At 36.5% G+C, this 13,932-nt stretch overlaps 1 protein-coding gene across 1 annotated transcript; it reads left to right on the forward strand.

Annotated features, from left to right (window-relative positions):
* Positions 1–706: 706 nt before the first annotated feature.
* si:ch211-153b23.5 (uncharacterized protein LOC321177 homolog) lies at positions 707–4,764 on the forward strand. Its single transcript, XM_056472218.1, has 5 exons — positions 707–796; positions 1,271–1,386; positions 3,142–3,313; positions 4,076–4,277; positions 4,401–4,764. Exons 2-5 carry the CDS (start codon positions 1,276–1,278, stop codon positions 4,591–4,593), a joined length of 678 nt encoding a protein of 225 aa, XP_056328193.1. The 5' UTR covers positions 707–796; positions 1,271–1,275; the 3' UTR covers positions 4,594–4,764.
* Positions 4,765–13,932: the final 9,168 nt, after the last annotated feature.

Below are 13,932 nucleotides of genomic sequence, written 5' to 3' on the forward strand. Positions count from 1 at the left end.
ATTATCTTTTAAATTCTATTATTATTATGATTATTACTTTAATTGAGATTATAGGCCTACTTATTGTTGTTGTAGTTGTTTTTAATATTATTATTGTTATACGTATTATTAATTTGATTTGCAAAAAAATGTAAATAATTTCTAACTATTTAGTCTAACGAAAAAATATACAACTCGGTACACTTAGATTATTCTGAATGAATAATAATAATAATAATAATAATAATAATAATAATAATAATAATAATAATAATAATAATAACAATAATAATACTAATAATAATAAATAGTAATAATAATAATAGGAAAATAGCTCGTTTACTTAGACACCTGTCTGAGATATGTGTGGAAATGCAACTTCTTAGTCTAAGTCTATCTGTGACAGTAATCTTTAAAAAATCGGACATTATTTGTCCACAGATGACAAACGTAATCTTATGATTACATAAAGACAGACTGCTAGTTTCATATAAACTCTAGAGTCATCCAAACTTAATAATTTGATTAATAAGAAACGTACAATCAGTTAATGTGGCACCAATATAAAAACAGGTGAGCTCAGAAAGAGGGCATGACTAAGCGGTAAGCGCGACCTGTTTGGGTAAACGGGACAATAGTTTTCTTATTTCCTTCCAGAAAGCGTTGACGGGTGTGTCCTTAACTTTTTAACACGCCTTCGTGGGCGGTTCTGCTCTTCAAGAATATAAGCAGAATCCAGTCTTGCTCATCTTTGTGTAGTGAAAGCAACCTTCAGGAAAAGAGCGCACTTCACTGTAAAGTCAACTACTTCAACAAGGTAGGTTCTGCATTTCATTTTACAATGACATTTGTAGACTTGAACCTAAAAGTTTCAGATTTTTAAAAACGTTAACATCATGTTTAAAGTATAAATTTCAACATTTCCAGTAAATTATGTTTTTGTCGTTGTTCTTTAATGCTACAGTTAGTGCAACCAAAATTTTGCAACTGTAGAATTAATTTCCTAATACATGAGGTATTATTGTGTTCAAAACATGTTGACTTGTTCCCTGGAAACAGCTGTGATCGTGTGTTACCTGGGTAAAACTCTCTAGAGGTGTCATTACCATAAATATTTAAAGCAGCGTGTCAGGAGTTGGCACCTGTTGTTGTCTTTGCTTTTCTTTCATTTTCTTTATTTTATTTGGTTTGTTATGTTGAGTGTCGTGAAATGTATGTAGTCTAAATGAATAATTACCTTAAAAGACCAGCATAAATAGTAAACTCCTGTATTGTGTTTAATGTAACAGAGATAAGATGGCAAAGAAGAGTGTTGCATTAGTTCTGTCTGGCTGTGGTGTGTATGATGGCACAGAAGTTCATGAAGCATCTGCCATAATGGTACACCTCAGTCGAGCAGGTGCCGAGGTAATATCTCTCTCTCTCTCTCTCTCTCTCTCTCTCTCTCACACACACACACACACACACACACAAACACACACACACATTATTTAGGCTAGAATAAAAGCAGTTTTAATTTTTTTACAAACCATCTTATGGTCAAAATTATTAGCCCCTTTAAGCTAGTTTTTTTTTTCAATAGTCTACATAACAAACCATCGTTATACAATAACTTGCGTAATTACCCTAACCTGCCTAGTTAACCTAATACACCTAGTTAAGCCTTTAAATGTCACTTTAAGCTGTATAGAAGTGTCTTGAAAAATATCTAGTCAAAGATTATTTACTGTCATCATGCAAAGATAAAATAAATCAATTATTAGAAATGAGTTATAAAAACCATTATGTTTAGAAATGTGTTGAAAAAATCTTCTCTCCGTTAAACAGAAATTGGGGAAAAAAATAAACAGATGGGCTAATAATTCTGACTTCAACTGTTTATATATATATATATATATATATATATATATATATATATATATATATATATATATATATATATATATATATATATATATATATATATATATATATATATATATATATATATATGAGATAGAGCTCATTAAATTGTTAGTTATAATTTAAGTGTATGGGTGTTTCCCAGTACTGGGTTGCGGCTGGAACGGCATCTGCTGCATAAAACATATGGTGGAATAGTTGGTGGTTAATTTCGCTGTGGTGACCCCTGATAAATAAGGGACTTAGCTGAAGGAAAATTAATCAATGAATAAATAATCAAAAGAAATGAATTCTGAATTATAGTGTATCACATTTGCCACACAAAAATAAGCTGCACAACCCAAGTATTTATAAAAGTAAGAAATGTTTTCTTGATAAGAAAATTAATCAAATTAAAAATTTCTGAGCTATCATTTAACACTGAAAAACATAATCATACCTGCTGAAAACTCCTCTATTATATGAATAGCAATTATTCAAATTGAAAAAAAAAATTAAATTCTCTCAATTTTTTCAGGGTTTGCTGTAGCAGAATGTACAACCCAGACATAAAATAGTTAATAGCTAATAACAGTAACAGTAACAGTTGGAATAATATTTCACTTAATAATAACTTACTTTTTTACTATATTTTTTATCAAACATATGCAGCTGTAGGTAAGTAAGATACTTTTTTAAAATATGAAATATTTGAAATATTCAAATGAAATGAAATATGAAATTAAATGAAATATTCAGTCATTCATTCATTTATTCATTCATTCATTTTCTTTTCGGCCTAGTCCCTTTATTAACCCAGGGTCGCCACAACTTATCCAGCATATGTTTTACGCAGCAGATGCCCTTCCAGCTGCAACCCATCACTGGGAAACATCCATACCCACTTATTCCCACACATACATTATGGACAATTTACCTATACCACATGTCTTTGGACTTGTGGGGGAAACCGGAGCACCCGGAGGAAACCCACGCCAACAGGGGGAGAACATGCAAACTCCACACAGAAATGGCAACTGACACAGCTGAGGCTCGAACCAGCAACCTTCTTGCTGTGAGACGAACATGCTACCCACTGCGCCACAGCGCCGCCAAATATAAAAATTATTATTAAAAGAATCAAAAATATTAAAATAATTATCCAAGTCTTTTGAGTGTGAAAGTGTGAAATGAACAAAAAAAAAATTAATGAAATAAACACCACCTCATGCCTTGCCTCTATGTTTAACTTGGGTTTAATGCAGCTCACTTCTTGTGTAGGTTACAATATTTGCACCTGATGTTGAGATGATGCATGTGGTGAACCACTGTGAAGGGAAACCTGTGGCAGACAAGAGGAATGTGATGCAGGAGAGTGCCCGCATCGCCCGTGGTGATGTCACAGATCTAGCCAAGCTAGATGTCAGCGCATTTGATGCACTCATCATTCCAGGTAATAAGAGCATCCATGACATTATATAACTCCACAAATAAATAACTAAATACTATATCAAAGCAATCTGATCTTAATGTGTTAAAACTGTATACAGTACATGTAAATATATTTTGAAATGATTCTTTCCGGATTTTATCCTTCTTTAAACATTGGCACCTCTTTTATAGGAACCCATTAAATATCCAAGCTATGTTGACAGAATAGTTATCGAAGCATAAACTCCAAAAGGCTTTTTATGTCATTAATGTGTGACTTTACATGAATTACTGTCTGGAGATTAGGCTTGGTTTGGTTTGTCAAACCAAGTTTATCAAAGAGTCCACAGAGAAACGACCAAACACATAATCCTCCACAGACACATTTACATAGCTGAAATTACCATTTTCTAATTTTGTCATCCTTTGAAAGGATCTTGTTCTAGCATCTCTCGCTTTATCCATATACATTTACAACACTCATTTACCAATTTTAGGATTTTTTGGGGGGTTCAAAATACAAATGATGAATTATTAAACTTGTAGGTGGTTGGTTTGGGTTAATGAAGGCATTAAAAAACAAAAAAGGTCATGGGCACTAATGCACTTAGGATTTATCAGTGGGTTGGATTTAAATAGAATATAGTTTAAAAACTCATATTATACCGTAATTTTTATTCTAAAACATGCAATATATTTTATAGCACAATGAGCGTATATATTTTAAAAGATCACAAAAAATTTAAGTTCTTTTAAATCTGTTAATTCTTCATGTGCCATACAGGGGGTTTTGGAGTGGCTAAAAACCTGAGTGACTGGGCTACAAAAGGCAAAGAGTACTCTATCACACCTCAGATCGATAAGGTCATTAAAGGTTTCCACAAGGCAAATAAACCCATTGGTCTGTGCTGCATTTCCCCTGTGCTGGCAGCAAAGGCTATTCCTGGATGTGAGCTCACCGTTGGTCATGACACTGAGTGTAAAATGTGAGTTTGGTCAATTTATTTGAATAATAATTCACATGATTACAGATAAAGGGTTTAACAAAAGTGTTTTAACAAAAGGTATTACTTTTTTACTTAGTATTTTCATTTTTTTCTTAACTGCAGGTGGCCATATGCTCAAGTGGCACAATCCATGGCAGAACTGGGCTGCAAACATGTCAATAAGAATGTTGGCGAGGTACATGTTGATTCCAAGAACAAACTGGTGACGACAAGTGCATTCATGTGCAATGCTCCCATCCATGAAATTTTTGATGGCCTGAGTCTGATGGTTGCAGATGTTCTCAAGCTAGCTTAACTCTGTTATGTGATGTTGTTCAAATTATTACATAAATATGCATATTTATTTCAACCAGAAAATGTTGTCATTTAAACAGGGAAAATTGAATATAGGTTACATACTGCAAAACTTTTAAGTAAAACTGTGTTTTTGATGTAACCTATTGTCAATAAAACTGACTTGAATCTATGCACTTCTTTGTTCATTGAATATTGTATTTCATTCATGATTATACCAGCCTGATCTCAAGAGAAAACGTAAGTATTTTACGTTTTGTCAGTTTAGTGGCTAATTCAGAGTTCAGGTGTACGAAATTGTACGATTTTAAAAGAGAGGCGTGGCACCTAACCCCACCCCTAAACCCAACCGTCATTGGGGGATGAGCAAATCGTACTAAATTGTATGAATTATATCGTACGAATTAGCCACTGAATCAAAAAGTTACGAATTGCCGTGAGATTGTCTTAGATTATACACAAGCTCAATAAGTGTTTCACTAATTCCATCTTGAATTTAGATTGGCACCCTACCCCCACAAAGCACACACATTGAAGTAATTTACTGCAAAATAGTAATTATTTTTAATTTATGTTATATACTATATACATTTTATATAAATCATGTTACAATATATAACAAATCAACAAACAACTTGTTCCAGATAACTGCCCGACTTACAGTACTTGCTTATTTATACTGTATATTTATTATTTAAGCTAAACAAAATACAAAAAGCCAAATCACAAAAAAATATAGGTCGTGTGGTACAGGAATTAAGTAGGCTAAATTGTCCATAGGGAATGAGTGTGAATGAGTGTGCATGGATGTTTCCCAGAGATGGGTTGCAGCTGGAAGGGCATCCGCTGCATGAAACGTACTGGATAAGTTTGAAGTTCATTCCCCTGTGTCTACCTCGGATTAATAAAGGGACTAAGCCGAAGAGAAAATAAATGAAAGAATGTTACGGGTAGCAGCAATATAAGTGAAGACCAAGACAACCAAGATAAGTAAAATATGTGACAAAACAATATAAATGGTCACCACAAAAGCCATTCACTTAAATAAAAAAAGATCAATTTGAAACACTTTTCAATAATTTTTTGTAATGTAACATATTTACATATTGTGAATCATTTCCTTTAATAGTGACATTCAAATTGAACTGAACTGAATCATCATGCTTTTAGGACTTCTAGGCTGGACTACTGTAATGCACTGTTTGCTGGCTGCCCAGCATCCTCTATTAACAAACTTCAATTATTACAAAATGCAGCTGCCAGAGTTCTTACCAGGTCTAGAAAATTTGATCACATCACCCCAATTTTATCTTCCTTAGACTGGCTGCCTGTTAAATTTCGTATTGAATTTAAAATATTGCTTCTTACCTACAAAGCTTTAAATAATCTAGCTCCTGTTTATCTAACCAATCTTCTGTCTCGCTACAATCCAACTCGCCCTTTAAGATCCCAAAACTCAGGGCTTCTGATAGTACCTAGAATAGCTAAGTCGAGTAAAGGAGGTAGAGCCTTCTCATTTATAGCTCCTAAACTCTGGAATAGCCTTCTTGATAACGTCCGAGGCTCAGACACACTCTCCCAATTCAAAACTAGATTAAAGACCTATCTGTTTAGTAAAGCATACACTCAATGCACCACTTAGCGGGTTTCCACACAGGTTCTGCATCTTGTTTATATACACTATGAACAGTAGGGATGCTATCCCTGGGGATACTCTTCCCAAGGCTCTTAGAATATGCAGAGTCACTGATTTGATCCAAGACCAACGACGAGATGATCCCAAGGTTTCCATATCCTGGACCAGGCCGTATCCTGAGCAGCTACTGTGGTGGTCATGGAGGAGTGGAACATGAGACTGATTCCTGTGACGCTCCAGGGACAGACGAGTCTTCGCTGAGGCCAGCTTCCAGCCTCCGCCGCTGAGACTGCAGCTCTGCACAAGACGTATAGTATATATAGTACGAATAAATGAACAATAATAACGAAGTATGGTCAAAAAAACTGAGTCATTTCCAAATACACATGCTATGCCCCATATGGTCTAAAACCTGACAGGTGGGCAAATCTAAGCTTGTTTTTAATAAAACAAATCTAAATATGTATACAATAATTAATACTACTACTAATAATGACATTATACAAAAGCAAATTGTCATGAATAAACTGAAAAAGCCCCCCGAGATGAAGAAGGCATGTATGGTTTTTATATTTATGTAGGCTAGAAAATAATATGTTTGTATTATTTTAATCCTTTATATTTATATCCGATATATATCCTTAATCATTTCATTCTTTTTCATTTGTAAAGAAATTTGCGTATTGCTGTACACCCTGTGTGTATTAAGCAATGTGTAAGCGAGGCACACAAATAACGTGCTCTGCACTGGACTTTAGACCTGATTTGATCTGGTCTATTGAACAATCTATTTAAGTTCCTCAAAATAGCAACGCGCCAGCAATGTGCCTAAACACGCCTCTTTTAGCGGTCTTTTTTTTAGACCAGAACGCCTATGGGCGCACATATGAGTGCAAATGCATTTGCTATTTAAACAGCGTGCCGCAAAATGTCAAAACGACTCTTGCGCCAAGCTGAAACTAGCAAACAACAATTGCGTCATGCCTTGCCATGCATTGCACCGGGTGTATGATAGGGCCCATAGTTTTTATTGACGTTTTCATTTGCTTCAGCAACTTCTCACATTAAATGCCAGTCTGTCAGAAATCACGCTACAGAAAAACACTGCATGTCATATGACTTAACCAAAGCACATCATTGGCTACACTAGGTCTTCTCTTTTCAACAACAACAAAAAAAATCTATGTTGGTCTTACAGAAACAGTGGCAGGGAAATGAACATAAATATCATGTTGCCACATGGCAACACCATGCGGTAGAGGGTTAAATTTTGCTCTGACAAAATTTATTCTCAATGAGTAAAAGCAAAGTGTGCAGGTCTGATGAGCAAGCAAAAGAAACTCTCTCTCAAACTTCTAGTCACAAAATAAAAAACGGTTGAAAGTAGGTAAAACATTATAGATTTCCACTTCCAACATTACAATCAAATAGAGATGTTCTACCTGAAAGAAGATGTCAGTATATTCTTGGTGAGGTGTAACGTTTGAGTTGCAAAACACTCTCCAAGGAGTACAGCTCTTGGGGCCAGAAAAAGCAAACAACGCCTTAGTCACACACACACACTTTTATTTCATAATGAGATTTCTCAATCATTCTCATTTGTTTCATTTCAATAAAAGCATAGATTTTTGTTAATACTTTTAATGCATTTCAAAAAGTGCAAGTGATTTGAGCACGACTAAATGATCACATAACATTCTCTCTCTTTTTTTTTTTTTTGCAGAGTAACTGCATTTTTTTTGGAGTAACTGTGAAAATGTTTGTAAATGTAAACTGAAATTACCTACTGCCACACTACACTAAAGATGGGAATAACTGACATAAAGCATTTACATGTGTATGCATATTTAAAAAAAAAAAAAAAAAAAAAAAAAAAAAATATATATATATATATATATATATATATATATATATATATATATATATATATATATATATATATGTGTGTGTGTGTGGAGTTTGCATGTTCTCCTGTTTCCCCCACAAGTCTAAAAACAAGTGTAGTATAGGTGAATTGGGTAAGCTAAATTGTCTGTAGTGTATGTGTGTGATTGAGTGTGTATGGATGTTTCCTAGTGGCTGGAAGGGCATTTGCTAAATAAAACATATGCTGGATAAGTTGGCGATTCATTCCGCTCTGGCGACCCCCAGATTAATAAAGGGACTAAGCTGAAAAAAAAAAGAATGAATTAATGAATATATTTATTTTGATTCTGGCATCTCTGTGATCTAATATAATCAGACCATCTTTTCTCAGCCTGTACTCTTGTGTTTTCCCTGCAAATATTGCTATTGAGTTGTCTTTTTATTTTTTCAAATGTTAATGTCTCGCTGTCATCTTGTATGGCTACTGAAGAGCTTTGTTGAGTCTTTTAACTCTGCTTTTTGTTTGGCTTTGAATGTAGATGCTCCACTTAAACAGGTAATAGGGTCAGTTCTAGTCCTCAGCCCTGGTTAAGTTAAGCCCTGGCTCTAGGTCACCTACTTGACTGTTGTTTAAACCTGTTAAAACCTGTCTTCTTTCAAAACCATATATTCCATTGTTAATCCCATTGTTTGCTCAATTTTGTTGCCATACTTGAGGAATGCCCAGATTCTTTTTTGTTCAGAAAATACATCAGTTCACACCTCTCTCTTGACATAAATTACTCTAAATTGGTTTCTCCACCCAGTAATTTATACCAATGTATTCATCTTAAAAACATTTCTCAGATGAAATTTATTAAGATGTACTGGCTTGTTGTCTGTTTAAAAAGGTTTTAGACACAACTAGTCCTTACCTTGCTATAATAAACAGCTCTTTAATAACTTCGGTTTTCCAGAAAGATTTAAACATGCTATCGTACAGGCGTTATTAGATAGACATCAACTTATACAGGCCTATCTCTAGTCTTTCATTTATTTAAAAGGTTTTAGAGAAAGTTGACAAACTTCATATTTGTATTTGTGTATGTTTAATATTTTATACCCATTTCAATCTAGTGTCAGAGAACATAGCCACAGTAGCCAGTTGGAGTGCCCACAAGTCACCATAGGGCACTCCACACATCACCTCAGCCACTCACCCGGGCTGTATCCAAAATCACCCCCTATATGCTTCCATTTGTAACAGGTGGTTATTTTTTATGTTTACGTGTCAGACGTAAACACAGGCACAGCTTCATCAGAACATATTCCTCTTATTCAATCTTTTCACAAACATCTGTATACCCCATATGTTATTGGAGTGCCCTCTATTGTCCAATGGGTGCCACTACATTCCCTCCTTTCAGTTACAACATATCTTATTCATTCATTCATTTTCCTTCGGCTTAGTCCTTTTATTCATCAGGGGTGACCACAGCGGAATAAACCACCAACTATTCCGGCATTTGTTTTACTCAATGGATGCCTTTCCAGCCGCAACCCAGAACTTGGAAACACTAATGCTCTCACATTCACACACAAACACTACGGACAATTTAGTTAATCCAGTTCACCTGTACTGCATGTGTTTGGACTCTGGGGGAAACCGCAGCACCCAGAGGAAACCCATGCGAACACAGGGAGAACATGCAACTCCAGACAGAAATGCCAACTGGCCCAGCCGAGACTCGAACCAGCAACATTCTTGCTGTAAGGTGACAGTGCTAACCACTGAGACACTGTCACCCTTATATCTTATTAGTATTCGATAAATTTAAATAAACTATACTATCTTTCATTTTCAGGAAACCAACATCTCCATAACATATAACATTTAACTTCTGAACTTTCCTGAGCTGGAAGCCAGGATAGACTACCTGAATATTCCTGACTTTTGCTGTAGGGATTTTTCTGCCCTTTTCTTGATAGCAGGTTGCCTAATGCTAAGACTCGATTTATAAGTTGAATCTGTTTGAGAGACAAATAATCCTCCCCAAACTTGTTACTGATCCATTGACTCCATGGTGAGTTGGTACAGGAAGAACTGTAAGATGACTATTCCTTTTCAGTGTTCCCAAGTCTGTTTCTACTTGTTAAGATCTAGGTGTTGATGCTTCTCGATCAACCACTCCAGTAACCTTCAATGCCCTGATACCCACTTTCTGTCCCAGCACAATGTATGTTTTAGCTCTGCGTCCTGATTTGAATGTTTCATGTTGTTTTCCTTTCAATATCCTGTCTTTCTTTCTGAAATTTTATTTATTAGGCCATTGTGGAGCAAGTGACTTCTGAGTGACTGGGACTGTTCCTCCCCAATCCTCCTCCCCAATCAAGAGCTCTGCGAGCCAGAAACCCTGTCTCAGCATTTGCTTCACTGTTCCGACCATTCGTTCTGCCTCACCATTTCTCACAAGGATATTGTGGACTACTTGTGACTCAAACAAGTAGCAAACTCTAGATATGCAATTGTAGATCGTTGTCTGTCACCAATGTTTCAAGAATTCTGTAACATGAACTTTCCACAGTTGTTGTTGCTGTTACAAGTTTTGGTTGGTTTGTGTCTTTGATATATCTTGAGAAGTTGTCAACAACAACAAGACAATAGCCTCCATGCTATTGAAACATATCTGCTGCAACCCATTGTTATTGTCTCACTGGTAATGGTGTTGGCACCAATGGTCACATCTCTCCAACAACTCTCTTTCATCTCTTATTACAACAGACCATTATACTGATTGCTTTGCTCTTGCAATCAGTTTGTCATCCCTTAATATTCTTGATGCAGCCTGTCAATCAACTCTCTATGCATAAGTTTTGGCAACAGAATCTGAATTTCTTTACTAGTGTCTAATTGGCTACATGGATATCTGCTCTATGAAACCAATATTGCATAAGATGTTTGCCTTTTAGTGTACACTGTTTCAGTTGCGGGTGACACGGTGGCTCAGTAGGTTGCACTCACAGCAAGAAGGTCGCTGATTTGAGTCCCTGCTGGCATGTCTGTGTGGAGTTTCATGTCCTCCCTGTGTTTGTGTGGGGTACCTCCGGGTGCTCTGGTTTCCCCCACAGTCCAACGACATGTGGTACAGGTGAATTGAATAAGCTAAATTGGCCATAGTGTATGTGTATCAATGCAAGAGTGTATGGGTGTCTCCCAGTGCTGGGTTGCAGCTGGAAGGGCATTGTGTAAAACATATGCTGGATAAGTTGGCAGTTCATGCTGCTGTGGCAACCCCTCATGAATAAAGGGACTAAGCTGAAAAACAAAAAGAATAAATGTTCCAGTTGCTTACAGATTAAATATGCTTCCTACATTTCCTGAATATGGAATTTGTTGAACAACGAATCCACCAAAACATGACAATCCTTCTTCAGTGTTTTGCTTCAGGTCATTTTCAGGTTGTGACAATGCACTGCAGCAACCAGTTGTTTTCCAGGGACGTGCACAATTGTTACAATAGACATGACTCAGACAGATGTTAGTATCAAACAGAGTTTATTGCAGCTATTGTAGAGATGGATAAAAGCAGTGATGTTCAATGAAAGTCTTTGGATTATCAGAGTTACAGAGCAGAGTGATAATGACAGGTGATTTCCAGAAGCTGGTTAATCGATAGGAAGATCAAGGAACACAACTTAGACAGGAACACAGGGAGTAGACGAAGGAGATCAATATTGCTGGAGCATAAGTCAAGTAAGGGTCTGAGACAAGGATGTGAGTCCTATCTGTAAAGAACACCAGACAATGAGGGTGCTTTTATCCATTGTTGTGCTGATTGGGTAATGGTGATCAGGTGTGTATGAACTCAGTTCTCAGGTGATTGGGATCAGCGATTTAGGGGAGAGCCTGGCGTATTCGTCATAACAATGTTGTACTTGAACCTGAGCAGTTTTAATCTAAACAGAAGCCGCTTAAAGTTGCAGTCAAACTAGAGTTTGTGCTTGTGAAATTCTGTCGTACGCCGCTGCGAAAAACGGCGGGATTAAACAAGAAGATTATACATTTAAAAAGCAAGCGATTGGTCCATGTTTTTAATTTTTGTCCGGAGAGGTCTTGTCTTGATCTTCAGTTGGTCTCACGTAGACAAGTGAAGTGATTTCGCAGGTTATAGTTCACCAAACTTAAATTTTGCAACTTAGCGAAGTGCGAAACTTGACGCATGACCTTGCGTTTCCGGTCTGACGCATTCGTGTGCGTATGAATGGAAGTCTATGGGGAGAAAAGTCCAGTGTGACCACAGCTTAATTCTGAACCAAAGAATTCTTGGAGGTAAGACATCAATGATTCTATTGCTCAACAGTCATATTAGGGACTTGTGGTCTGTTTGCACAGCAAACTTCAATCTGAGTAAATACAGACTAAGCCATTCAAATACCAACATTCTTTTTCGATTTGTGCACATTGGGTCTCGGTAGGTGTGAGACTTCTTTATATGTATGTAATTGTAAGGAAGGATCAATTGTTCTGTCGACAATATGGCTGCTGAGTTCTGTCATGATTTACACAGTCTTAACTTTCAAACATGTTTACAGTAGATGCTTTTGTCCAATGTGATTTAAAATTAAGACATTCAGCAGTTCAACAAGAAGAGGCAATGCACAGAAAAAGTGCTCAGTAAATTAAGCACTAGAGTAAGGAGGGGGGAGTGTTTTTTATAAAGAGAAGAGTGTTTGTATAGGGGGTTTGTCAATCCCACTCACTTGTGTGAAGCACACTTCATAAATACACATTGTTTTTATCTTTGAAAGTGTGTTCTGACACTTACAGGTGATTTGTCAAGCCCAATTACCTGTGTGAGGCACACTCAGAATTGCATAATATTTAAGGCTGTTGTGTGGTTGGTGAAGAGAAGAGGGGGTCCTGGTTTTGTTCACAGGGGTTCAGAAGGGATGGAATTTTAGTTGTCTGTAAATGATACTAGTGAATCAGCAGTTTGTGTAGGAATGGCAATATCATTCCACCATCAAGGGACATTTGAATAAAAAGATTTTGGAAAGTGGCTCATAGCATTTCTGTAATGGTACCATAAGGTTAATCGAAGGGATGTAGACCTTTAGGAGCAGGTGCCACTGTTCCATTGGTAAAAGGTAAGAGGGTGCAGTACCAGTGGGGGTTCTGTAAGCAAGCATCAATGTTTTGAACTTGATAAAAGCCTAAAATGGTAAACAAGGCAGAGAGACAAAGAGAGGTGTTACGTGGACTCACTGCAGACCAGATGAGCTGGAGCATTCTGGATCATCTTTAGAGGTTTAAGCGTGCAAGATGGGGGTTCAGCTAGAAGAGAATTACAGTAGTCCAGTCTTGAAATGACAAGAGCTTGAACTAAAACTTGTGCAGCATGATCTGTTGGAAAGGGTCAAAGTGCAAACCTGGATGATCAAGCTGTGTTAGCAATGTGCTCTTTTAAGGACAGCTGATCATCCAGGCCCAAGATTTCTTACTTAATTACATGGGGTGATAGTTGATGATTCCAGTTAAATTGAGATATTGCGTTGAATGTATGGCGTTGCAGGGAAGATTAATCTGTAGGTTATGGTCTTTCCAAGCTGATATATCCTCCAGACAGAGTTATTTTTTTCTGTTGAACATAAAAGCAAGCTGTAAACCTGAATCATTGATTATAGTATTTGTTTTTCCCACTGTAGAAGTCAGTGGTTACAGGTTATCAGCTTTCTTCAGAATATCTTCTTTTGTGTTCAGTAAAAGAAATGTTTTGACCCACACAAGACTGTGTAAATAGTAAGGACATTTTCATTTTCATACAAACTTTCTTCTTATGGAGCAATCACAGTATTGGG

The sequence above is a fragment of the Danio aesculapii genome, chromosome 14 (genome assembly GCF_903798145.1).
Source record: "Danio aesculapii chromosome 14, fDanAes4.1, whole genome shotgun sequence".
NCBI classification, from domain to species: Eukaryota; Metazoa; Chordata; class Actinopteri; order Cypriniformes; family Danionidae; genus Danio; species Danio aesculapii.

What these genes read in the sequence shown, in the direction of transcription:
- si:ch211-153b23.5 (XM_056472218.1), top strand. Translation starts at nt 1,276, where the DNA reads ATGGCAAAGAAGAGTGTTGCATTAGTTCTGTCTGGCTGTGGTGTGTAT. An exon ending in TCAGTCGAGCAGGTGCCGAG is followed by an intron (nt 1,387 to 3,141) that starts GTAATATCTCTC and finishes CTTCTTGTGTAG; the next exon opens with GTTACAATATTTGCACCTGA. An exon ending in CATGACACTGAGTGTAAAAT is followed by an intron (nt 4,278 to 4,400) that starts GTGAGTTTGGTC and finishes TCTTAACTGCAG; the next exon opens with GTGGCCATATGCTCAAGTGG.